This window comes from Hemiscyllium ocellatum, chromosome 4 (genome assembly GCF_020745735.1).
Source record: "Hemiscyllium ocellatum isolate sHemOce1 chromosome 4, sHemOce1.pat.X.cur, whole genome shotgun sequence".
Classification (NCBI taxonomy): domain Eukaryota; kingdom Metazoa; phylum Chordata; class Chondrichthyes; order Orectolobiformes; family Hemiscylliidae; genus Hemiscyllium; species Hemiscyllium ocellatum.
Window position 1 is genome coordinate 123625425 of NC_083404.1, and position 27181 is coordinate 123652605.

General features: G+C 41.4%; 1 protein-coding gene across 9 annotated transcripts in view; it reads left to right on the top strand.

The window, feature by feature from the left end:
* Positions 1 to 27181, top strand: part of LOC132815081 (focal adhesion kinase 1) — a 557743-nt gene that overhangs the window by 390004 nt on the left and 140558 nt on the right. For 8 of the 9 annotated variants that reach the window (XM_060823816.1, XM_060823815.1, XM_060823817.1 and 5 more), the window contains one exon: positions 25548 to 25604. In XM_060823816.1, coding sequence (XP_060679799.1) covers positions 25548 to 25604 — 57 coding nt within the window. Of the gene's footprint in view, positions 1 to 5301; positions 5320 to 25547; positions 25605 to 27181 lie in introns of all 9 variants that reach the window. The other variant, XM_060823821.1, reaches the window with a different exon arrangement.

Here is a 27181-nt window from a genome sequence, read left to right on the forward strand (position 1 = left end):
AGAGTAGCACAGATATTGTGGGATTGTTGTGGAGCTGGAGAATGTTACAACAATAGGGAGGGGTCAAGCCGTGGACGACTTTGAAAACATAGATAAGAATTTAAAATTAAGACGTTGTTTGACTGCAAGCCAGTGCAAGTCTCAAGCACATGGATAATGAAGGAATGGGAGTTCACATACAGGCAGTGTTTTGAATGTCCTCCTATTCAAGGAAGATAGAATGTGGGAGACCAGCCAGCAATGTATTTGAATCGCCAGGTCTAGAGATAAATAAGGCTTGAATGAGGATTTCAGCAACAGATGAGCTGAGAAAACAGTAAAGCTTAGATTGTTGCAGTGGAAATGGGTGGTTTGTGTGTTGGCATTTGAGGTTGGGATATCCATAACACCACAAATGGCCTACATCTACTCCAGTCAAATCCAATCTGCCATTTGATGAGATTGTGAAAAATGATAATCTGTCACTCCATCTTCCTGCCTTTGTTTCATAACCCTTGATTCCTTTACTGTTCAAAAATCTGTCTCTGTCTCAGCCCTATCTCAGCTCTATGTCTCAGCCCCCTTGGGCCACCCACTCATTCCTGATGAAGAGCTTATGTTCAACACGTTGACTGTCCTGCTCCTCGATGTTGCCTGACCAGCTATGCTTCTCCAGCACCACACTCTTCAACTCTGATCTCCAGCATCTGCGGTTCTCACTTTCTCCTAGTTGATTATAACCTTACTGTGAAGCCTCTTCCAAGGATGCCTACCTTGTAGAAGGAGGAGAATAACTTCTTTAAGGATCTCAGTGAGTCTATCTCTCAGCCTCTTTGAGTCATCCCCTCATTCCTGATGAAAAGCTTATGCTTGAAACGTCGACTGTCCTGCTGCTCAGATGCTGCCTGACCAGCTGTGCTTTTCCAGAACCATACTCTTCGACTCTGATAGTCAGCATATGTAGTTCTCACTTTCTCCTGTCTCAGCAATATGTCTATATCGTTACTATCCTTAACGATCCAGCTCCAATAGCCCTTGGGCTGAATTCCACAGATTGACTACCTTCTGAGAGAAGAAATTCTCAAGCACTCCCAAATCCTTCTGTGCTGCAGCTTTCAGCACTTTCTCTTGATTTAAATATTATTAAAAGCTCCCCTATTCTTCCTGCCAAAGTACATAACGTCATATTTTTCCAAATTATATTCCATCTGCTGAGTTTTTGCCCACTCACTTGGCCTGTGTATTTTCTCGATCTCTTAAAAAAAATAAATGTTTGCAACTCCAGTCTTCCACCATCTTACTCCCAAGTCCAGGGAAAACTGAAAGGTTAGATCCATTGCCCCTGTTATTTCTACCCTTACTTCCTTCAAAGTCTTTGGATGACTGTCTTCTTATCCTGATTCCTTGTTAACTTTATGGACCAACAGTCTAATGCTTCTTACTTAATAATTTGGAGCCTTTAGGTGACAGTTTCCTCTTCTATCACCGTGGATTGAGCAGCATCGTACCCAGATGAAATATTCATTTAATACCTCAGCCATCACTCTGCCTCCTTCAGAAAATCCTGCTTTTGCTCTCTGGTCCCGCTCCTCCTACAACCACACTTTTACTGTTTATATGCCCATTCAAGATTTCGTGTTTCCCTTTTATGTTAGTTCAAGTCTTTACTCGAAGTTCTTTTTTGTTTCTCTCGTTTGCTTTTCCAGCTTCCCCTCTTAATTCTTCAGTATTCTGCAATATTAATTAGTCTAGCATGTGCTGCCTTAACAAATGTTCTTTGGAAAGCTCCTGTTGTAGTCTAATTGATACTAGATTGTCAGCAGACTGTCACCAGGAAGAAGGATGAGATCAGTGTATTTTTGTTTTGCACCTTACAGTCCTCTGGACTCAACATTAAATTCACGACTTAATATCATAACCTTGTGTTCTTGAAAATATTATTTTGTTTGTGTTTTTGTGTATTTTGATTATTTAGAAAGCAACTGTTGTTAAGAATTCCATGTGCCCTATTTACACCACCTTAAGACCCACTTCTTTTGTGTTCCATTACCATTTCCTTCTGACTTGCATTTCTATAATTTGCTTACTTTCACTTTCCACTCCATTACAGACCTATGTTAGTTTCTGCTCCCTCCACCTCTCTTGTGCCTGTCTGACTCTGTTTGAAGCCTGTCACATCTCTCATCTTTTATAGTAATGATGAAGCGCATGAATCTGAAACATTAACCTGCTTGCTTGCCCATGAATGCTGACAGACCTGCTGAGTATATTCAGCATTTCCTGCTTTTAGTAAAATATTTTCTGCATTTGCAGTGTTTTCAGTCTATCTTACAATGTGCACTGACTTTGCTTATTTGCTAATACAACATCTTGCATTTGTACTTCCTGCTTTTTAACTAGAAATTGTTCTGCTCTCACCTTTTTAATTTATTTTTCTTGAAGGGAGTTTGAAAATTTAATACTTAGCAATATAGCCCTGATTGGAAATATGAAATTAGAAATTTTGTTTAATATCTCTTCCCATTTTAAATTGAAACTAAAATGCCATTTAAAAGAAAGATTTATTACCTTGTGTTGTCTACAACTGTACTGATAAAAAATGAGGTCTGCAGATGCTGGAGATCACAGTTGAAAATGTGTTGTTGGTTAAAGCACAGCAGGTCAGGCAGCGTCCAAGGAATAGGAAATTCGACGTTTCGGGCATAAGCCCTTCATCAGGAATGAGGAGAGGGTGCCAGGCAGGCTAAGATAAAAGGTAGGGAGGAGGGACTTGGGGGAGGGGTGATGGAGAAGTGATAGGTGGAAGGAGGTCAAGGTGAGGGTGATAGGCTGGAGTGGGGTAGGGACGGAGAAGTTAGGAAGAAGATTGCAGGTTGGGAGGGCGGTGCTGAGTTGAGGGAACCGACTGAGACAAGGTGGGGGGAGGGGAAATGAGGAAACTGGAGAAATCTGAGTTCATCCCTTGTGGTTGGAGGGTTCCCAGGCGGAAGATGAGGCGCTCTTCCTCCAACCGTCGTGTTGTTATGTTTTGCCGGTGGAGGAGTCCAAGGACCTGCATGTCCTCGGTGGAGTGGGAGGGAGAGTTAAAGTGTTGAGCCACGGGGTAGTTGGGTTGGTTGGTCCGGGCGTCCCTGAGGTGTTCTCTGAAGCGTTCCGCAAGTAAGCGACCCGTCTCCCCAATGTAGAGGAGGCCACATCAGGTGCAGCGTATGCAATAGATGATGTGTGCGGAGGTACAGGTGAACTTGTGGCGGATATGGAAGGATCCCTTGGGGCCTTGGAGGGAAGTGAGGGAGGAGGTGTGGGTGCAAGTTTTACATTTCCTGCGGTTGCAGGGGAAGGTGCCGGGAGTGGAGGTTGGGTTGGTGGGGGGTGTGGACCTGACGAGGGAGTCACGAAGTGAGTGGTCTTTGCGGACCTGACGAGGGAGTCACGAAGTGAGTGGTCTTTGCGGAACCTGACGAGGGAGTCACGAAGTGAGTGGTCTTTGCGGAACCTGACGAGGGAGTCACGAAGTGAGTGGTCTTTGCGGAACTCGCTTCGTGACTCCCTCGTCAGGTCCACACCCCCCACCAACCCAACCTCCACTCCCGGCACCTTCCCCTGCAACCGCAGGAAATGTAAAACTTGCGCCCACACCTCCTCCCTCACTTCCCTCCAAGGCCCCAAGGGATCCTTCCATATCCGCCACAAGTTCACCTGTACCTCCACACACATCATCTATTGCATCCGCTGCACCTGATGTGGCCTCCTCTACATTGGGGAGACGGGCCGCTTACTTGCGGAACGCTTCAGAGAACACCTCAGGGACGCACAGACCAACCAACCCAACCACCCCGTGGCTCAACACTTTAACTCTCCCTCCCACTCCACCGAGGACATGCAGGTCCTTGGACTCCTCCACCGGCAAAACATAACAACACGACGGTTGGAGGAAGAGCGCCTCATCTTCCGCCTGGGAACCCTCCAACCACAAGGGATGAACTCAGATTCCTCCAGTTTCCTCATTTCCCCTCCCCCCACCTTGTCTCAGTCGGTTCCCTCAACTCAGCACCGCCCTCCTAACCTGCAATCTTCTTCCTAACCTCTCCGCCCCTACCCCACTCCAGCCTATCACCCTCACCTTGACCTCCTTCCACCTATCACATCTCCATCGCCCCTCCCCCAAGTCCCTCCTCCCTACCTTTTATCTTAGCCTGCCTGGCACCCTCTCCTCATTCCTGATGAAGGGCTTATGCCCGAAACGTCGAATTTCCTATTCCTTGGATGCTGCCTGACCTGCTGTGCTTTAACCAGCAACACATTTTCAACTACAACTGTGCTGATGCTTTGCAGTCTTTCAGCAATACTTAATCTCAGCATGCACAGTAGACTTTTTGTAATAACACTTGTACTATACTTTTTTAAATAAAAGCATTTTGGGTACTCAGCTAATTTGATGACTGGTATACCCTTCCACTGAAAGCATTGGACATGATCAACATGAGTAAAGTTTTCTATCTCAAGCTTAAAAACTTTATGGACGTAACTTTGACAGCGCTTTGTAGAGTTTTTCGAATAATTGCAACCAACTAAACACTTGTTTTCCATTCACCTTCTGTTCTGGGCTCTCTTCCAATGACGACTCCAACACTACATTTTTGGTGATTAGATACTGTATAATCGAAACCTATGGCAGAATGCAGCCCTATACCTGCTTGAGCCCAGAAAATGCTGCTTTATAGTGCATCATCCTACACCCTAAGGGATCTAGGTAGAATAACCCATGTTATTCACTAAAGCACATGTGTCTGAATCCAGCCCAAACTAATTGGGTGGAAGTTTCCTGTTTCACCTGACTTCTGGATCCCAAGTGAAATGGATTTCAGTTTTCAACTGATATACGTGAATTCTTAGCTCAAAAGAACATCAAAAGGGGTATGAAATATTCTAAAACAGTGAAATTCATCTTGCTTTAAGGAGAGTGATTAATTCTGTATGTGGAAAAGTTGTATTTAAAGAGGGAGTTAGTGATTTATGTTGGCAGATACTGCCAAGTATGGCAATCAGTTTAATTCCCAGTATTATTATCTTCAACAATTCATCACAAATATAAGGATGTGCAAATCTAATATTAATTTGGAGTTTTATATGATCTATAAAACATTATTTTTAAATAAATCCTTAGTTTCTATCTGTTATGAATCATATATTCTTGCATTTTCTGATGCCTTTGTTCCTGAAGATTGTTTTTGTTTCCTGCCTCTAATAATAATGCAATTTTCCACCTTTTCTCCCCTCCTTGTTTTTCTTCTCTTTCTCTCTTGCTGCCTGGATTCACAGATGAAATTAGTGGGGACGGTAATTGTTATGCTTAAAATTACAAAGAATTTGAACTTGCTAACAACATTAATTCATGTTTAAGTAGTTTTTGCTTTTAGTTTATACACCAGGAAAATGTACAGACTGACTTTTGCATACATATCACACAGCAGACTATGTATGCAACAGAAGCATTTTTAAAATTACAGTTCAGTGTCTTTACTATTGAATTTTTCATTCTATGCATGTAATTAATGACTAGAAAATATACTAACTGCTTTCTTGATATTGATTCTGCTACTCAAACAAAATTTATTGTCTAACTGTATTCTTTAAATATTCCTTACATTAGTTATGTTATTTACTGTCTGATTTTCTTGCATCATATTTGGATCAATGGGAAAATCTATGCCAATGTCCTAGCAATGTTACCATTTGATGTTGATATGAGAGTGACCTAAGGTAGCCATTAATGCTCTTCTTCTTCTGTATAGTATCTAGTCTTGACTCAATAGCATTCCTTAACGATATAGTTGACACAGGAAATCATCAAATAGGAACTTGGGTGAACTGTTCCCCTCAATGCTCTTACCAATAACGACTGCGTGCTCTGCCAATCATGTGGCATTGAACTTTAATCAATACTTAATCCTGGCTATTGTTTTTTTCCCTCCACCTCTCTTGTGCCTGTCTGACTCTGTTTGAAGCCTGTCACATCTCTCATCTTTTATAGTAATGATGAAGCGCATGAATCTGAAACGTTAACCTGCTTTTTAACTAGAAATTGTTCTGCTCTCACCTTTTTAATTGATTTTTCTTGAAGGTAGTTTGAAAATTTAATACTTAGCAATATAGCCCTGATTGGAAATATGACATTAGAAATTTTTATTTAATGTCTCTTCCCATTTTAAATTGAAACTAAAATGTCATTTAAAAGAAAGATTTATTACCCTGATCCATTATGTGTAAGGTGACTAACATGGAATGGGGTCATAATGCACGTCCCTGGTTTTATTTTCTTTTCAAATATTTACCAATTACTCAACTGGGAGGAAGAATGAAATCTTCCCCCAGTTTAGCTTATTTACTATTTTTTTTCAGTTTATTCTCAATTGTTCATTGACAATGATGTGACTCGGTTAAGAGATTGTAATCTAAAAATAATTTATGGTGTTGTAGCTGTAAGTCTGGTAACTCAAAGGCAATGAAGGCAACAAACTTTGCATTATTGTATTGAGTAATTCAAAGAAATTTGGGGACAAATTACTTTTGCCATATTTCGATTGTTTTCCAAGTACCACAAAGAAAACAAGATAAAAAGAGGTCCTTGCTGTCATAGTGAATTGCATTTGACCTTTTTACTTAAAATATTTTATTTTCAATCCAACTCAAACTGGTCAGATATGGGTTCTTTTGATCTTTTGGCTGTTAGCATCATATGCATATTTTTTCAAAATAATATATTTGAGCAGCAAGGATGAGTTTAAACAATAGAGTAGAATCCCTGCAGTGTGGAAACAGGCCATTTTAGCCTCAAGTCCACACCGAATCTCCAAACAGTATCCAACCCAGACTCATGCCCCTACCTCAACATCTGGGAGACAAAATGCCTTCTTGCGGATCATTTCAGAGAACATCTCTGGCACACCACACACACCAAATCCAGCACCCCATTGGCTGAATACTTCAACTCCCCCTCCAGATCCGCCAAGGGCGTGTGGGGCTTGGGACTCCTCTATCGTCAATATCGTTACCACCTGTTGCCTAGAGGAATAAAGCCTCATATTCTGCCTTGGGACCCTGCAACCACATGGGATAAATGTGGATTTCAGTAGCTTCCTCATTTCCCTTCAGCCCAAAATATCCCAGTCCCAAGCCTCCAAGTCGGCACACCTCTGCACCTGTCCATCACTCCCCACTCTGATCTATCACCTTTGCCCTCACCTTCATCCACCTATTGCTTTCTCAGCCACCTTCTTCCCCCCCCCGCAATTAATTTCTCAGCCCTCGCCCACAAGCCTCATTCCTGATGAAGGCTTTATACCCGAAACGTCGATTCTTCTGCTCCTCTGATGCTGCCTAACCTGCTGTGCTTTCAGCAACACACTCTCGACTCTGATCTCCAGCATCTGCAGTCCTCACTTTCTCCCACTCCCCTACAGTTCCTCTAACTAATGCACCTAGCCTGCACATCCCTGAAAACTATGGGCAATTTAGTGTGACCAATTCACCTAAGCTGTGCATCTTTGGACTGTGGGAGGAAACCAGAGCATTTGAAGGAAACTCACGTAAACAACAGGAGCATATGCAAACTCCACGCAGATTGTCTGCCTGGTCTGGAATCGAACCTGAGTCCCTGGCACTGAGGCAGCAATGTTAGCCAATGAGCCACCAGGCTGTCCTAATCTTGAGTCAGTTCCTCATTAACTGAAGACAAGCTTATTTTGAAATGAAGTTTGACAGTCTTATTAATATCAGTGATATTGCAGATTGTCACGGTAGTGCAATGGGCAAATTTTATTCTTTTTTTGGATTAACTTTAGTTTTACTTCATATTTCTCTTTGCTTAACCTAACATATGAGGGTTGTTGCTAACTTTGGTGCCTAAAAAAAATTCATTCAACCATTTGAAAAAAAACCCAGTGGGAATTATGTGCCTTTTTTTTCAATGCCATAATAGTTAGGTACAAACCGATGCTGGCTATGCATCATAGAATCCCTGCAGTGTGGAAGCAGACCAGTTGGCTCATTGAGTCCACACTGACCCTCCAAAGAGCATACCACCCAGACCCATCACCACTACCACCACATTCCAGGATTTCTTATGGCTAATCCACCTAACCAGCACGACCCTGGATACTATGAGCAATTTAGCCTGGCCAATTCATCTAACCTGAAGACCTTTGGACTGCATGACCATTTGTGTGTGTCAAAAGAGAAGTGTGAGTACAGGTTTAGAATATGTTCCATTTATGGATTTGTTAACAGGACATTATTTCACCAAAATGAAAGAAAACGACTTTAATATATTATTAGCGGTCATTGAATTGAAAAGTGGTTTTCAAACACTGAGGTGCACAGAAAGCAGGATCGTGAGGTCCCCAGGAGTGACACCTAGCAAATAGTTAAAAGGGCCAGAATACATAATTAACCTTAATGATCCTAGCAACCTGCATTGACATATTAGCTCCTCCACATTACTTCAGTCCACATTTTAAAATTCTGACAATCCTCTTCATTGAGGGTAAATTTGATAGATCCCCAAAAATGGGCTAGGAGACCATGGTGCATAGTGAACCTGTTCCCATTGAATACAGGGTGAACGGGACACCAATCTTCAATGATTTCCATGTTGTTGACCTATTGATTGGCAAACCATATAAGCCAATATCATAGTGGCTGGCACACCTTAAAGCTAGACTGTTCCCCCTTAAAGGTGAAGTGTATTTTTGCAAGAGGGGATGATGGTACTTGAGCAGGAAGGGTAATCCAAGAATCATTGAAGAATAACACAATGTGGGAAAGAGCAGGCTCCAAAATTTCTAGAGATTCTGGTGGAGGCGAACTAGCCAGATACTTGATTTTTGCAAAGGCTTAGAAGGCTGTTCAGACGCATGCTCAAGAGGCAGTCAGAGGAGATAGCCGTAGAAGGTGTGAGTCAAACACAGACAACCTAGAAATAATTCTAAAATCAATGACCACACACAAATGGTCAGGATCAGTAAATGTATCTATGAATGCTATTTCCTACTGAGATCTCAACCTCAGACACTATGCAATTCATCATTCAACCACCAACAACGCCTCTCAATTACACCTCATATCTGATAGTCATCTATTGCACCACAACCGCAACACTCACATCTTACATACACAGTCAGCCAAGGTAACCACATTACCCAAACTTACTGAAACTCTTCACTCTTTCTTGAGAAACAAGATAGCACACAACAGGAGGCAGCAGAAGATCTAAGAAGAAAGTAATGCTTGCTTGTCCTAAACCCTATGGAGGAGATTGGCCATGTTTGGAATACCCTTTTTTAAATTCACATATGGGACATGGGTGTCACTGGCTGGCCAGCATTTATTACCTAGTTGCCCTTGTGACAGTGGTAGTGAGCTGCCCTCTTGAATTTTTGAAGAAAGTTAGGAATAGGTAGACCCACAGTGCTATTAGGGAGTTCCAAGATTTTAATCCATGATACTGAAGGAATGCTGATATACATGAATTTGAAAAGATAGGGGTTAATTAGAAGTAGTTAGTGTGGCTTTGCGCGTAGGATATTATGCCTCAAATTTGTTAGAGTTCTTTGATGAATTAATTAGAAAGGTTGACAAGGGAAGGGCGGTTGATGCAGTCTATACGGAATTCAGCAAGGCCTTTGATAAGGTTCCACATGGTAGGCTGATCTGGAAGATTAGAGTGCATGGAATCCAGGGGGAGCTGGCAAATTGGAAAGAGAATTGGCTTGATGGTAGGAAGCAGAAGGAAATTGAAGGATGCTTTTCAAACTGGAAACCAATGACTAGTGCCTCAGAGGTGGATGCTGGGCCATTTACTGTTTGTTATTTATATCAATGATTTGGATGAGAATGTAAAAGGCAGGATTAGTAAATTTACACATGACACTAAAATAAGCAGAATTGTGAACAGTGAGAAAGGTTATCAGAAATTACAGCAGGACCTTGATCAGCTAGAGAAGTGGGCCGAGAAATGTCGAATGGAATTTAATTTAGATAAATGTGAGGTTTTTCCTTTTGGAAAGTTAAATCAAAGTAGGAGTTTCATGGTGAATTGTAGGGCCTTAACAAGTGTGGTGGAACAGAGCCACCTTGGTTCTCTGAAAGTTCAGTCACAGGTAATTAGGGCAGTGAAGGACGCTTCATCAGTCAGGGCACTGAGTATAGAAGTTGGTAAGTTATGTTGAAGTTGTACATAATGTTGGTGAGGCCACACTTGAAGTATTATGTTCAGTTTTGGTCACCTTGTTATAGGAAGGATGTTATTAAACTGGAAAGAGTGCAGAAGAAATTCAAAAGGATGATGTGTGTAGGCTTGAGTGTAGGGAGAGGTTGCACAAGCCAGGATTTTTTTCTTTCGAGTGTAGTCAACTGAGGGGGCATCTTAGAGAAGTGTAAAAGATCATGAGAAGCATGGATAGGGCGAATGCACTCGGTCAAGATTGGAGTGATGCTGGAAAAGCACAGCAGGTCAGGCAGCATCTGAGGACCAGGAAAATCGGCGTTTCAGGCAGCCTGATGAAGGGCTTTTGCCCGAAACGTCAATTTTCCTGCTCGGATACTGCCTGATCTGTTATGCTTTTCCAGCACCACTCTAATCTTGACTAATCTCCAGCATCTGCAGTACGTACTTCTGCCTGAATGCACTCAGTATTTTTTCCAGGGATGGGGAATCAAGGACTAGCAGACATCATTTTAAGGTTAGAGAGGAAAGACATTTATTTCAGTGCAAGGGGCCTAACATGGAAGGCAGATGAACACAGGGCATGGTTAGGAACATGGGACTGGATCTCATAGCAATTACAGAAACATGGCTCAGGAATGGACAGGACTGGCAGCTTCATGTTCCAGGATACAAATGCAACGGGAAGGATAGAAAGAGAGGCAAGAAAGGAGGGGAGGTAGCGTTTTTGATAAGGGCTAGCATTACAGCTGTACTGAGGGAATGATATTCCCGGAAATACATCCAGGAAAATTACTTGGCTGGAACTGAGAAATAAGAAAGGGATGATCACCTTACTGGGATTGTTTGTAGACCCCCTAATAGTCAGAGGGAAATTGAGAAATAAATTTGTAAGGAGATCTCCGTTATCTGTCAGATTAATAGGGTGATTATGGTAGGGGATTTTAACTTTCCAAACATAGACTGGAACTGCCACAGTGTTAAGGGCTTAGATGGAGAGGAATTTGTTAAGTGTGTACAAGAACATTTTCCGATTCAGTATGTGAATGTACCGACGAGAGAAGGTGCAAAACTTGACCTACCTTGGGAAATAAGGCAGGGCAGGTGACTGAGGTGTCAGTGGGGGAGCACTTTGGCACCAGCGATCTTAATTCTATTCGTTTTAAAATAGTGATGGAAAAGGATAGACCAGATCTAAAAGTTGAAGTTCTAACTTGGAGGAAGGCCAATTTTGGCGGTATTAGGCAAGAACTTTCAAAAGCTGATTGGGGTCAGAAGTTTGCAGGTAGAGGGATGGCTGGAAAATGAGAAGCCTTCAGAAATGAGATAATGAGAGTCTAGAGAAAGTATATTCCTGTTAGGGTGAAAGGAAAGGCTGGTAGGTATAGGGAATGCTGGATGACTAAAGAAATTGAAGTTTTGGTTAAGAAAAAGAAGGAAGCATATGTCAGGTACACACAGGATAGATAGAGTGAATCCTTAGAGTATAAAGGCAATAGGAGTATACTTAAGAGAGAAATCGGGAGGACAAAAAGGGGGCATGAGATAGCTTTGGCAAATAGAGTTAAGGAGAATCCAAAAGGTTTTTACAAATATATTAAGGAAAAAAGGGTAACGAGGGAGAGAATAGGGGTCTTCAAATATCATCAAGGTGGCCTTTTTGTGGAGCTGCAGGAGATGGGGAGATACTAAATAATATTTTGTATCAGTATTTACTGTGGAAAAGGACATGGAAGATATAGAATGTAGGTAAATAGATGGTGACGTCTTAAAAATGTCCTTATTACAGAGGAGCAAGTGCTGTATGTCTTGAAATGTATGAAAGTGAATAAATCCCCAGGACCTGATCAGGTGTACCCTAGAACTCTGTGGGAAGCTAGGCCTTTTACTGAGATATTTGTATTATTGATACTCCCATGTGAGATGCTGGAAGGCTGGTGGTTGTCTAATGTGGTGCAACTGTTTAAGAAAGGTGATGAGGACAAGCCAAGGAACTATAGACCAGTGAGCCTGACGTCGGTGGTGGGCAAGTTGTTGGAGGGAATCCTGAGGGACAGGATGTACGTGTATTTGGAAAGGCAAGGACTGATTACAGATAGTCAGCATGGCTTTGTGCATGGGAAATCATGTATTACGAACTTTTCATTGAGCTTTTTTGAAGAAATAACGAAGGAGGATTGAAGAGGACAGAGCGGTGGACATGATCTATGTGGACTTCAGTAAGGCATTCGACAAAGTTGCCTATGGGAGACTGGTTAGCAAGGTTAGATCTCATGGAATACAGGGCGAATTAGCCATTTTGATATAGAACTGGCTCAAAGGTAGAAGACAGAGGGTGGTGGTGGAGGGTTGTTTTTTAGACTGTGACCAGTAGAGTGTCACAAGGATCGGTGCTGGGTCTATTACTTTTCATCATTTATATAAATGATTTGGATGTGTGCACAAGAGATATAGTTAGTAAGTTTGCTGATGACTCCAAAATTGTCGGTGCAGTAGACAGCGAAGAAGGTTACCTCAGGTTACAATGGGATCTTGATCAAATGGGCAAATGAGCTGAGAATTGGCAGTTGGAGTTTAATTTCGATAAATGCGAGGTGCTTCATTTTGGAAAAGCAAATCTTAGCAGGACTTATACACTTAATGGTCAGGTCCTCGGGGGTGTTGCTGGAAAAAAAGAGACCTTGGAGTGTAGGTTCATAGCTCCTTGAAAGTAGAGTTGCAGGTAGGTAGGATAGTGAAGAAGGCATTTGGTTTCCTTTATTTTCTTGGTCAGAGTATTGAGTACAGGAGTTGGGAGGTCATGTTGCAGCTGTACAGAACATTAATTAGGCCACCTTTGGAATATTGCATGCAATTCTCATCCCCTTCCTATCATAAGGATGTTGTGAAACTTGAAAGGGTTCAGAAAAGATTTAAAAGAATGTTGCCAGGGTTGGAGGATTTGAGCAAAAGGGAGAGGTTGAATAGGCTAGGACTCTTTTCCCTGGAGCATCGGAGACTGAGGGGTGACGTTTTCGAGGTTTTCAAAATCATGAGGGGCATGGATAGGATAAATAGGCAAAGTCTTTTGCCTGGGGTGCGGGAGTCCTGAACTAGAGGACATAGGTTTAGGATGAGGGGGGAAAGATATAAAAGAGACTTAAGAGGCAACCTTTTCTCGCAGAGGATGGTATGTGTATGGGATGAGCTGCCAGAGGAAGTGGTGGAGGCTGGTACAATTGCAACATTTAAAAGGCATTTGGATGGGTATATGAATAGGAAGGATTTGGATGGATATCGGCCAGGTGCTGGCAGGTGGGACTAGATTGGGTTGGAATATCTGGTCAGCATGGACGAGTTGGACCAAGGGGTCTGTTTCCATGCCATACATCTCTAGGACTCTATATACTAGCTTCAGAATAGAGAATTATGAAGTAAAAATTTAGTTGATCCAAAGAAATAAAAACTTGCCCAGTGTACTCCATCTAGAAAGACAAGGGCAGTAGATACACTGGAACACCGTGCGAATTATGTGCCTTTTGTTTTTTTCAACATGTAGTTGTTAGGTACAGAGCCAATGCAAGGCGATTTTGTATCATACATGAACCAAAAGAGAAATGGGCAAAAAGGCTTGATCATATCATGTACGGCTTTAGAATACATTGCATTTACGGATTTGTTAACAGGACATTATTTCACCAAAATGAAAAACCGCTTTCAGGAGCCTTGGTAAATTTCTGCAGTGCACCTTGTACATGGTATACTGCGTATTGGTGTGGAGGGAGTGGATGGTTGTAGATGTCCCAATCAAGCAGGTAGCTTTGTCCTGGATGGTGTCAACCTTCTCAAGTGAGTTGCAAATGGAAAGTATTCCATCATGTTTTTGATTAGTTAATGCAGAATCCTGGAAGTCAGCAGAAACTTCGTTGGTACTTGCCACACTTCTCGCTGATAATTTTTACAACTTAAGAGCACAATACACCTTTTGTAAAGAAAGGATATCATCATCTTTATGTTGTTGATCTGTATAAATAGTACAGTTAGAGTGTGATGTTATCCATTTTATGAATAGAAAGATAACATATTATCTAAATAAAAAGAGTGCTTTGGTGCAGAGGGATCTGGGTGTCCTCCTGCATTAATCACAGAAAACTAGTAAGTAGTATGGCAGGTAATAAAGAAGGCAAAATGAATTTTGGCATTTATTGCTAAAGGTATAAAGTATGAGTGTTGTTGCAACTGTACAAGACTTTAGTAAGATCACACCTGCAAACAGTTTTGGTCCCCTTACATAGGAAGGGATATAGTTATATTCAGGCAGTTCAGAAGAGGTTCGCTAGGTTGATTTCATAAATGTGGAGTTCGTCTTATGAAGAGAGAATGAACATTTCGGAAGTGTTCTATTCTGTACTGTTTCGAAGATTGAGAGGAGTTTGGGGTATATTAGACACTGAAGCAGATTGACAAACTAGCCATAGAGAGGATGTTGCCTAGAACCTAGAATGGAAATCATAGTTTTAGGATAAGGGATAGCATATTTAAAACTGTGACAAGGAGAAATTAATTCTCTCAAAGAGTTTTGAATCTGTGGACTTCACTACCCCAAAGAATGTTGGGTGCAGGGACATTGAGTAAATTTAAGGAGGAGATAGATGGCTTTTTAATTAGTAATGGGTTGAAGGATTATGGAGAGTGGAGTTGAGGGTGAGGTGAGATCAGCCCTGGTCATATTAAATGGAGCAGGCTTGAGGGGCTGAGTTGTCTACTTTTACTCCTCGTTCTTATAAAAGATCCACTCTGCTACTAAGCCTGTACTTAGGTGTTTAGATAGTGTTGCGCTCTTAAACATTTCCATTAATGTCAGATTAGTGTTAGGTGCTTATAGTCATAGCCTGCATAATTTTTGCAACAGTTAATTGCATGCCTATCAATGCTTTCACTTATATTGTGACTGGTGCCATTTACTCCAAAATTGCGTCTGTGATGTATTCAATAGTTTGAAGCTTTACATAGTCACCCAAACAACAGGTACATACAATTCCAATTTCTTAAAGTCTTTGTTAACATAAGTGATAAAGTTCAAGAAATAAAGAATCAGTTTAGGTGATAATATATATGTAAATCTTTCTTTAGGAGGCATCCTTTTTTTTAAATTGTATTTTTCTATGCTGTTCAAAAATAGTTTAATACCTATTCATATAAGATAATGTCATATCCCAGTACCATATATCACCCAGGTACACATGTTAGGTATGCAGGCACAGGGTCACAAAATGCCATTCTCAGTAGTCATCAATAACTCTTTCATTGTTATTTTAACTTATCAATTTGTTTAAGTATCAATGAAATTGTTTCTGAGAGTAGTGTCTTGAATCTAATCATGAAAGAAAATAGAGTTAGCAAGCAGACTGAAGATTATCATATTCTATTATTGTGATCTCACTATCTCCCAGATAATCCTCTAATATAAAAATACTAATTGACTCTGTTTGGTTATACAACATTAAATCCAAAATAACCTGTTCCTTCATGCATTCCTCAACATATAAACATATAACATATAATGGACAGCACAGTGGTCAGCGCTGCTGCCTCACAGCACCAGAGACCCAGGTTCAATTCCCGCCTCGGGGACTGACTGTGTGGAGTTTGCACATTCTCCCCATGTCTGCGTGGGTTTCCTCTGGGTGCTTCGGTTTCCTCCCACAGTCCAAAAATGTGCAGGTTAGGTGAATTGGCCGTGCTAAATTGCCCGTAGTGTTAGGTGAAGGGGTAAACATAGGGGAATGGGTCTGGGTGGGCTGCGCTTCAGCGGCTCGGTGTGGACTTGTTGGGCCAAAGGGCCTGTTTCCACACTGTAAATAATCTAATCTAATCTAATCTAAAACAAAATAATGATAAAAATACTCAGTAGGTCTGGCAGAAACTGATGAAACAAATAACCTTGTGAATCATCAGCTGTCGGCATCTGTAGAACATAGAAAAATACAGCGCAGTACAGGCCCTTCGGCCCTCGATGTTGCGCCAATCCAAGCCCACCTAACCTACACTAGCCCACTTTCCTCCATATGCCTATCCAATGCCCGTTTAAATGCCCATAAAGAGGGAGAGTCCACCACTGCTACTGGCAGGGCATTCTATGAACTCATGACTCACTGAGTAAAGAATCTACCCCTAACATCTGTCCTATATCTACCACCCCTTAATTTAAAGCTATGCCCCCTCGTAATATCTGACGCCATATGTGGAAAAAGGTTCTCATGGTCAACCCTACCTAAACCCCTAATCATCTTGTACACCTCTATCAAGTCCCCCCGAAACCTTCTTTTCTCCAATGAAAACAGCCCCAAGTGCCTCAGCCTTTCCTCATACGATCTTCCTACCATACCAGGCAACATCCTGGTAAACTTCCTCTGCACCCGTTCCAGTGCCTCCACATCCTTCCTATAGTATGGCGACCAAAACTGCACACAGTACAGATGCGGCCGCACCAGAGTCTTATACAACTGCAACATGACCTCAGGACTCCGGAACTCAATTCCTCTACCAATAAAAGCCAGTACAGCATTATTTACCTGGGTGGCAACTTTCAGAGATCTGTGTACATGGACACCAAGATCCCTCTGCTCATCCACACTCCCAAGTATCCGACCATTAGCCCAGTACTCCATCTTCTTGTTATTCTTACCAAAGTGAATCACTTCACACTTAGCTACATTGAACTCCATTTGCCACCTTTCTGCCCAGCTTATCTATATCCCGCTGTAACCTGCCACATCCTTCCTCACTGTCAACAACTCCACCGGCTTTCGTATCATCCGCAAACTTGCTCACCCAGCCTTCTAGTCCCTCCAGGTCATTTATAAAAATGACAAACAGCAATGGTCCCAAAACAGATCCTTGCGGAACACCGCTGGTAACTGCACTCCAAGATGAACCTTTACCATCAACTACTACCCTCTGTCTTCTTCCAGCCAGTCAATTCCTAATCCAAACCTCCATGCCATACCTCCGTATTTTTTGCAGTAGCCTACCATGGGGAACCTTATCAAACGCCTTACTAAAATCCATATACACCACATCAACCGCTTTACCCTCGTACACCTCCTTCGTCACCTCTCAAAGAATTCAATAAGGTTTGTGAGGCACGACCGGTCCTTCACAAAACCATGCTGACTATCCTTGATCACATTATTCCTTTCCCTTACAATTCTTTCTAAGACTTTGCCCACAATAGAGGTAAGATGCACCGGCCTATAGTTACTAGGGTTATCCCTACTCCCCTTCTTGAACAAGGGAACCACATTTGCTATCCTCCAGTCTTCTGGCACTATTCCCGTAGACAACAAAGACATAAAAATCAAGGCCAATGGCTCTGCAATCTCCTCCCTTGCTTCCCAGAGAATCCTAGGATAAATGCCATCAGGCCCAGGGGACTTATCTACATTCACCCTTTCCAAAACTTCCAACACTTCTTCCCTACATATCTCAAAGCCATCAATTCTAATTAATTGTGACTCAATATTCACATTGGCCACAATGTCCTGTTCCTGAGTGAATACTGACAAAAAGTATTCATTCAGTGTCTCCCAAATTTCTTCAGCCTCCACACGCAACTTCCCACTACTATCCTTGACGGGACCTATTCCTATCCTAGTCATCCTTTATTCTTGACATACCTATAGAAAGCCTTTGGGTTTTCCCTAATCCCATCAACCAAGGACTTTTCATGTCCCCTCCTTGCTGCTCTTAGCTCTCTCTTTAGATCCTTCCTGGCTACCTTATAACTCTCAATCGCCCCAATTGAACATTCACGCCTCATCTTTACATAGGCCACCCTCTTCCCTTTAACAAGGGATTCCAATTCCTTATTAAACCACGGCTCCCTCACACGACTCTTTCCTCCCTGCCTGACAGGTACATACTTATCAAGGACACTCAGTAGTTGCTCCTTGAACAAGCTCCACATATTGATTGCACCCTTCCCTTGAAGCCTACTTTTCCAAGCCACGCATCCTAAGTCATGCCTCAATGCATCATAATTTCCCTGCCCCCAGCTATAACTCTTGCCCTGTAGTGCACACTTATCCCTCTCCATCACTAGAGTAAAAGTCACCGAATTGTGGTCACTGTCCCCAAAGTGCTCACCTACCTCCAATTCTAACACCTGGCCTGGTTCGTTACCCAGAACCAAATCCAGTATGGCCTCACCTCTTGTTGGCCTGTCTACATATTGTGTCAGGAAACCCTCCTGCACACATTGGACAAACACCGACCCATCTAACGTACTCGAGCTATAGCTTTCCCAGTCAATATCTGGAAAGTTAAAGTCCCCCATAACAACCACCCTATTACTTTCACTCTTCTCCTGAATCATCCTCGCAATCCTTTCTTCTACGTCTCTCGGACTATTAGGAGGCCTGTAGAAAACTCCTAACAGGGTGACCTCACCTTTCCTATTTCTAAGCTCAGCCCAAACTACTTCAGATGGCAAGTCTTCATCCATCGTCCTTTCCACTACTGTAATGCTATCTTTAACGAGCAATGCAACACCTCCCCCTCTTTTACCCCCACCTCTGACCCTACTAAAACATTTAAACCCTGGAACCTGCAACAACCAATCTTGTCCCTGTTCTACCCATGTCTCCGTAATAGCCAGAACATCGAACTCCCAAGTACCAACCCACCCTTGGTTATTTCTGAGCTCCATATGTACTCATTTTCCTAATGAAAATTCTTTTTATTGTCTTTATATCATCTTTTATTATCTGCGTTACTCTCCCTCCTTGTCCATTTTATTGATTTTTTTTTCCAAACGTCAAGAATTTTGAAAATATGTTTGCTTCACAGCTTTGATCAACCAGCAACCACATCTCAGTACAAGCTAAAAGATCAAATCTATTTTTCCATTAACTAATCAATTATGATATGAATATTTTGTGCATCTAGATTTAACACCTTTAATTTTAACTTTCTGTAACTCTTTCTGATGTGATCTTAGTCAATGATACTTTGTTACTATTCTTCAGCTCTTGTCAACATCTGCTCAGTTTACTTTGATAAACAGGCTTAATTGTTCCCTTCAAACTTTGAAGATTTACCTTTGCCTGAAGCTTCCTTGCCCTTCTTAGTTTGAAGTCTTTCTACTGCCACAGTTACTCCATTCACAGGGTAGCCTTCTCTTTCCCCAGTCATGGTGATGCCCAGTACCTAAGACTGCTGAAGTAAAACAAGACAGGCAAGATATGTAGCAAGTGGTACTGTGTCAGGGCCAAAAACCTACTCTTGATATTGTGACATTTTCAAAACATTCACCATAAATATCATGGAGATTGCAATTGGTCAGAATCGCATTTGGACAGTATGAATACATTAAAATGCTGCAAATGTCAGGTCAGGGTAAGAATTGAAGAAATAAGGTATCAGTGACGCAAGCAAAGAAAGCTGGCATGAATGGGTAGCAGTAATGAGACAATAGCAGTGGCAAAATGTGTACACTGTGGTCAAAGGGAATTCAAATTGCAGAAGCATGGCAGACAGAACATACAAGTAAGGAGCAAAACTCAGTCACTTGGATCTTTGAGCCTGCTGGGTTATTCAATGCGATCTCGGCTGATCTGATTTTAATCTCAACCCTACACTTCTGCACACCTCTGATAACTTTTCATCCCCATGGTAATCAAGAAGCTATCTACTTCTGCCTTAAAAATATTTAAAGATGCTGCACTTGAGAAGAGATGTGGAGGAAGGGAGGAAGTGATGATGGCTCTGTAATTTTCTAGTTTTGAAGCTCATTTATTTTGTGCCCAAGTGTGTTAACTTGGTGTTATAAGTTGTTTTAAACCTGTTCCTTTTATTTGCACAGTAATGGATTAAGTGTAAAAAGCACGGTTAATTGTTTGTTAAATATTTCTGTGTTTAATTGCTGGAAATTTGTCACTGTAATGAAAACTACTCTGGTTACTGCATCTGGAATAAACTGCTGAGCAGGTGGAGTTTTACATTCCTTTAAAAATATTTAACCAACTTCAGATGTATGTTTAACAGTGAACGTCTTCACATGTATCAATGGCGCTCATACACTAAGCTTGACCACACAAATTACTGACACATACTTAGTAGTTGGCTGGTCTTTCTGTTCCAGCTTTCTGAATTTGTGCATTGTAAATTTTTGGCATTAAAATTGAGCATAAGAGTACCAGGACTTTAAGAAGGGCAGGTGTTTTCAGATGTAGGATTTTCCATCCCACCATGCAGTGTGTCAGTGAGGAATGCATCCTCACAAATTACGTAGACCTTTTAACCATTTAACACTTCATGGAGTGTTGGTTGAATGGAGGTTGGAATGTCTCAGTCTGATTGGCTAGGTGCTCTGTTATCTCAGCAGCACTAGCACCAGTGGCAGTTGCTATCAGGACTAGAGCTACAATTAATCCCAGAATCTTATTCTGCAGTTGAGAACCAGTTATTTGTTTGTGGTTTCATGGGAGCAAACTAGAGAAAATTAGTGAACCAGTGGATAACTGCTAGAGGACAGCTTTTTGTCTGGGAACGGGGGTGGTGAGCAGTGAGCATCTGGTGTGGAAAAGAAGCACTCAGGTGCACCTTCACTCCATCTAAGACTCCGGTAATATGTACTGAGCTTCCCAATTCCTTGAATTCCTCTGGCCAGCCTCCAAATTGTGGGCGGCGCGGTGGCACAGTGGTTAGCACTGCTGCCTCACAGCGCCTGAGACCTGGGTTCAATTCCCGACTCAGGCGACTGACTGTGTGGAGTTTGCCCGTTCTCCCCGTGTCTGCGTGGGTTTCCTCCGGGTGCTCCGGTTTCCTCCCACAGTCACAAAGATGTGCGGGTCAGGTGAATTGGCCATGCTAAATTGTCCGTAGTGTTAGGTAGGGGTAAATGTAGGGGTATGGGTGGGTTGCGCTTTGGCGGGTCGGTGTGGACTTGTTGGGCCGAAGGGCCTGTTTCCACATTGTAAGTCTAATCAAATTGAAACCCCACAGATGCAGATGCTTGAGAGCCTCAGCTGGGGAAAAGCCAAGCGTTAGGTTGAAATTGCAGACAGGTGAGGATAGCTTGGAAGAGAGTGGGAGGGCCATCTAGGGAATTTTACTACGCCTTACTGCACACCTACTGGGGGACTACAATTCTGCCTCTGTCTGGATTGCTGTGAAGAGAATGAAGACGATGACTGGAAAGCATTATAAAAATACACCAGAGTTATTCATTCACTTAAGTTATTTCCCGCAGTTTGAGATTAAGACCATCCCCAGTCAATGGATTTATTCGCCCCCTACCCAGGCCTGTGATCTGTATTTATCCATCCCTTTGACCTACCCCTGAAATCACCTTGAGTCTTAGTCTCTATTTTCCTTTGGCTATCGCAAAGCATAGCTCATCTTAGTGACCTCATACAGCCATAGAGATGTACAGCATGGAAACAGACTCTTTGGTCCAACTTGTCCATGCCAACAAGATATCCTAACCTAATCTAGTCCCATTTGCTAGCACTTGCCCCATATCCCTATAATCCCTTCCTAGTCATACACCAATCCAGATGCCTTTTAAGTGCTGTTATTGTACCAGCTTCCACAACTTCCTTAGGCAGCTCATTCCATGCATGCACCATCCTCCGTGTGAAAATGTTGCCCATTTGGCCCCTCCTTTATCTTCCCCTCTCAACCTAAACTAATGCCGTCTAGTTCTGGACTTACCTACCCCAGGGAAAAAACTTTGTCTTTTTATCCTATCCATGCCCCTCATGATTTTATAAACCTCTATAAGGTCACCCCTCAGCCTCCGACGCTCCAGGGAAAATAGCCCTAACCTATTCAGCCACCCCCTATTGCTCAAATCCTCCAACCCTGGAAACATCTTTTATAAATCTTCTCTGAACCTTTTCAAGTTAAACAAAATCCTTCCAGTATTAAGGGGACCAGAATAGCACACAATATTCCAAAAGTGGCCTAACAAGTGTCCTGTATAGCTGCAATATGACGTCCCAACTCCTGCAATCAATGCTCTGACCAATAAAGAAAAGCATACCAAATGCCGCCTTCACTATCCTATCTAACTGCGACTCTACTTTCAAGAAGCTATGAACCTGCACTCCAGTGTCTTTGTTTAGCAACACTCCCCAGGACCTTATTATTAAGTGTAGAAGTCCTGCTCTGATTTGCTTTTCCAAAATGCAGCACCTCACATTTATCTAAATTAAACTCCCATCTGCCACTCCTCAGCCCATTGGCCCATCTGATCAAGATCCCATTGTAATCTGAGTAACCTTCTTTGCTGTACACTACATCTCAATTTTGGTGCTATCTGCAAACTTACTAGCTCCTATGTTTACATCCAAATCTTTTACGTAAATAACAAAAAGTAGTGGACCTAGCACCGATTCTTGTGGCACTCCACTGGTCACAGGCCTCCAGTCTGAAAAACAACCCTCCACCATTACCCTCTGAATTCTACCTTCGAGCCAGTTCTATATCCAAATGGCTGGTTCTCCCTGTACTCCATGAGATCTAACCTTACTAACCAGTCTCCCATGAGGAGGCTTGTCAAATGCCTTACTGAAGTCCATATAGATAATGTCTACCACTCTGCCCTCTTCAATCCTCTTTGTTACTTCTTCAAAAGACTCAATCAAGTTCATGAGATATGATTTCCCATGCACAAAGCCATGCTGACTATCTGTAATCAGTCCTTGCCTTTCCAAATACATGTAAATCCTGTCCCTCAGGATTTCTTCCAACAACTTGCCTATCACTGATGTCAGGCTCACCGGTCTGTAGTTCCCTATCTTTTCCTTATCATCTTTCTTAAATAGTGGCACTACATTAGCTAACCTCCAGTCTTTTGGCCCCTATCTTTGACTATCGATGATACAGATATCTCAGCAAGGGGCCCAGCAGTCACTTCCCTAGCTTCCCACAGAGTTCTAGGGTGCATCTGATCAGGTCTTGGCGACTTCTAAGTGTTTCAAGACATCCAACACCACCGCCTTTGAAATAGGGATATTGTCAAGGCGTCAGCATCTATTTCCCCACATTCTATACCTTCCATGTCCTTCTCCACAGTAAACAATGATGCAAAGTACTTGTTTTGTGTTTCCACACATAGGCCACCTTGCTGATCTTTGAGGGGCCCTATTGTCTCCCTCGTTATCCTTTTGTCCTTAATGTAGTTATAGAAACCCTTTGGATTCTCCTCAACTCTATTTGCCAAAGCTATCTCATTTCCCCTTTTTGCCCTCCTGATTTCCCTCTTAAGTATACTCCTACTGTCTTTGTATTCTTCCCTTCTTTAGGCTGTGTACCCTCCCCACAAATGTTGTTACCCTACTTTCCTCGAAACACCAATTCTTCATTCCTCTGGTCTTTCAAATTACTATTTGGTAATCAACTGTAGTGTTGTCATTAAAATTCTCAAAAGAGTTGTCATCACTCAGTTAATACTTGCATCACACAACGTTCTATAATCAATTCCCAGCTCCCTTCATTTTGTTTTCTGCTCATAGCTCTAAGGCTATGTGGGCTAAAATGACAAATCTCAGATTTCTCTGGATACAATTAAATGATTTCCACCACCAGCAATCTTAAGATTGCACATCTTGATTCCATCCAGCCTGCCTGGATGGTTTCATCAATGTGCCTAGTCTTTAATTTTCCACTTTTCTTTTTATATGCTACCTTTTGGAACACCATTGATTATCATCTGCAACATGTAGCGCATACTGCACCAGACGGAGTGCAGCTGTTCAGGAAGACAGCTCACCAGCACCTTTTGAGAGCAATCAGGGATGTGCAAATGCTGGCTTTGATAGTGATAAGAACACCTCAGTAATACAAAATGTTCAATTAAATTTTGTGAATGTTTAAAGCTATGCAATGTTGTCCTATTTGGCTGCATAACCAGTATTAAATTCTTGATCAGCAAGAACTTTGTTCAGTGCAGGATCTCTCATCCAAAACGACACATGGAAGCAATTAATTTCCTCCCTCTATATGACAACGTAAATAGAATGCAATGGTGCACAATCTTGGTGTCTTCTTTTGCAATGAAGTTTAACCCTCCATCCTGGATGCCATCAATTATGTTTCTCCTTCTGACCTGACTTCATTTCTCCAATGCTCTCCTTGGCGTGCACCCAAGTTCTGCCTTTAGAATATTGCCATGTGTTCAAAGCTCCATCACCCACATCCAGTCTTGCATTACCATGCTGTCCCTTTCCCCTTGTTTGCTAGCCTCCATTTGAGTTTTTTCTTGCTTTTAAATTCATTTTTTTGGCCAATCCTTTGCCCCATTCCTTACCATCATTGCCACTACTTTCAGATTTTGTTCCTGTACATTTTTTTTCACTCATTAGTCTCCCTTTTTTGTATACTTTTGACTGCAGAAGTAATACCTTTGGTTTTCTATCCTTCTCTTTGTCTTGAATTTCTGCCCCTCCTTTAAAAGCTCCCTGAAAACCGATCTCTAACCTGCCATTTTACTCACATTTTTTTTGACTGAAGTGCTCTGGGATGTTTTATTAATTCAAAACAGCTTTGTAAGTGAAAGTTGTTAATTCGCATCAAGTGACAGGTTTTGTATTTCAGTTTTTTATGAAGTAAATTAATCTGGTTAAATGTTTCAAACATAATAGGTGTTTAAAAAAATGAAGGAACTCTATAAAAATGTTTTGAAATTATATTACATTTAACTCATGTAAATGGTCCAAATGAAATACTCCTTTTTAACCGTGGTTACAAGGCCAATTGCCAGAAATTTCGATGTGTGGGAAGTCATCAGAACTGAATTCTGGGAAAAGACCACCTTTGTTTTCCCTTGTGTTGTACTGCTCTATAATAACCTTGGCCAGATAGAGCCTTGACATTTTATGTAAATCACAGGGGGCCAGCAGAAAGGGTTTTGCCAATTTTGAGCTTGCTGTGGCATACAGATCTTTTATGTTCAGTTTCCTTATTTAAACTTCAAAGCGTGTTTTAAACATAGGTCAGTTCTTTCCTATTTTATTTAGAAATTTGTTCATGTTTTTTCCATCTCATCGGGGTCATCCCCTACTTGCCGTTCTTCCTTTTTCCAAGAGGGAAGGCTGTACTTAAGATTGGATGATGTCATCTGATTCTCCAGGAATAGCTTTGCATTCTGGCTGTCCACAGACGTCACTTTCTGTAATAGCGATTGAGTGAAATCTAAGTAGTTTTTTTTTTCAAAAGCGTGGGCTTCAGCCCTGTCTAAAAGGAAAGCAGACATTTATCTTCTAATGCCTTCCTTATGCTGTGTGTCTAAGTTTAATTAGAAACGTTTTATGCCTTGAGCAAACTCTGTTAAAAATGCGTGGTTCTTCACTTGCAGAAACCGATGACTATGCAGAGATCATAGATGAAGAGGACACATATACCATGCCCTCCAGTAAGTACATTTGCTGTTCTGTAATGGCTATACGTGGCCCATATTTAAACATCTGTTGAATAATAAACATTTACGTCAGCATCAGGTTTGTATGTGTGTGTGATCTGAGGCATTCAGAGTTAGGCGATGTCCAAGTTCTAGCTTGATCTAGAGTGGACAAAACAAAACACTCTACAGTAGGCAACAAAAAACTTAGTTTCTGACATTGTTTAGAAATATTTATAATGCTGTTGCTTGGAACATGGTGTTCAATTTCATAGCCACATTAAAATCTGTTTGTTGCTTGTACTGAGTAATTCTTGAAAGTTGTATATTTTGAATGAAGTTACTCATTGCAGTTTTGTTAATGCTTAATCCAGCGATGTTTGATAAATTGTTAACAGTTGTTTCAAAGTCCAAAGTAAATTTAAAGTGCTTGCTATTTGATTCCATTTTTTTTCATATTTTTCTGAGGACGCAATTGCTCAAAATATAAAATATTGTTTTTAGTAGCACTGTAGTATTGCAGTCATGCAGGATATATTGATTATGAGAGAACTGAGTGTGAACTAGTTTCTCCAGTAATTCATCCAAATTTCACAGAGGTGACCGGCCATTGATGAATGGATAATTGGAAGTTATTCATAACTAGACTTATTGAGTAGTTGAAGCATGACAGTTGATTTGACTGCAGCTGTTAACTGAATTTTGGTGTGTATTGTTTCCCACGATATATTGGTACTTGAGGTATTACATTAGTGTTGCATCTAATATTAAATTTGTCTGACAGTGAATAGGATACGTATCATATTCTGCCAGAGTAAGATAAAAAGCAATACATCATATAGAGTTAAAATCCTATACTTATCTTTTCATGTTGTTAACAAGATTACTCACTGCTTTAATTATTAGTATTAATGAAATTTTGGAAATAGATCAATATCGCCACTTATTCTGTTGGAATACTTAAGGTTTTAATGTCTGCTGGGTAAAAGACAGTGGAAGGCCAGTCCCTAACATCAGTATATAACAACAATGTCGTTCCCCAGCATATTCATTCATGTAAAATGCCTCAAGGCATATTTCAGGTAGCTATCAAACAAGTTTGAGGATGAAAAGGACTCACTTCTAAGGAGTAGCTTAAAGGAAGAAAGAGAGGGCAAGAGATCTGTGGAGGAATCTGCAAAGCTTAGGTCATAAGCAGCTGGAAGTATAGTCTCCAGTGGTGAACCAATTAAAGTTGAGCATGCTGAATCATCCAGAATTGGAAGAATACAGATATTTTAGAAGGCTGAAGGGCTGCGAAGAATTAGAGATCGGAAGTAGCAAGGTCCTACAGAAATTTGAAAACTTTAGATTGCTGTATGTTCATTTCTGCCACAAACAGTTTCCGTGATTGGTCATTAAAACAGAAAGACTAACCATTCATAATAAATCAGCCAGTGTTTTAATGATGAAGTGAGGTTAACGATTTGGCGAGGTTTGTTGGGCTTTCTCATATTGTCTGATCTCCTTTGTCTTTTATTATTTTTCATTTTATTTCAGAATTTTAGCATGCATAATTTAGTTTTCTATAATTATTTAACCTGCTGTGAACC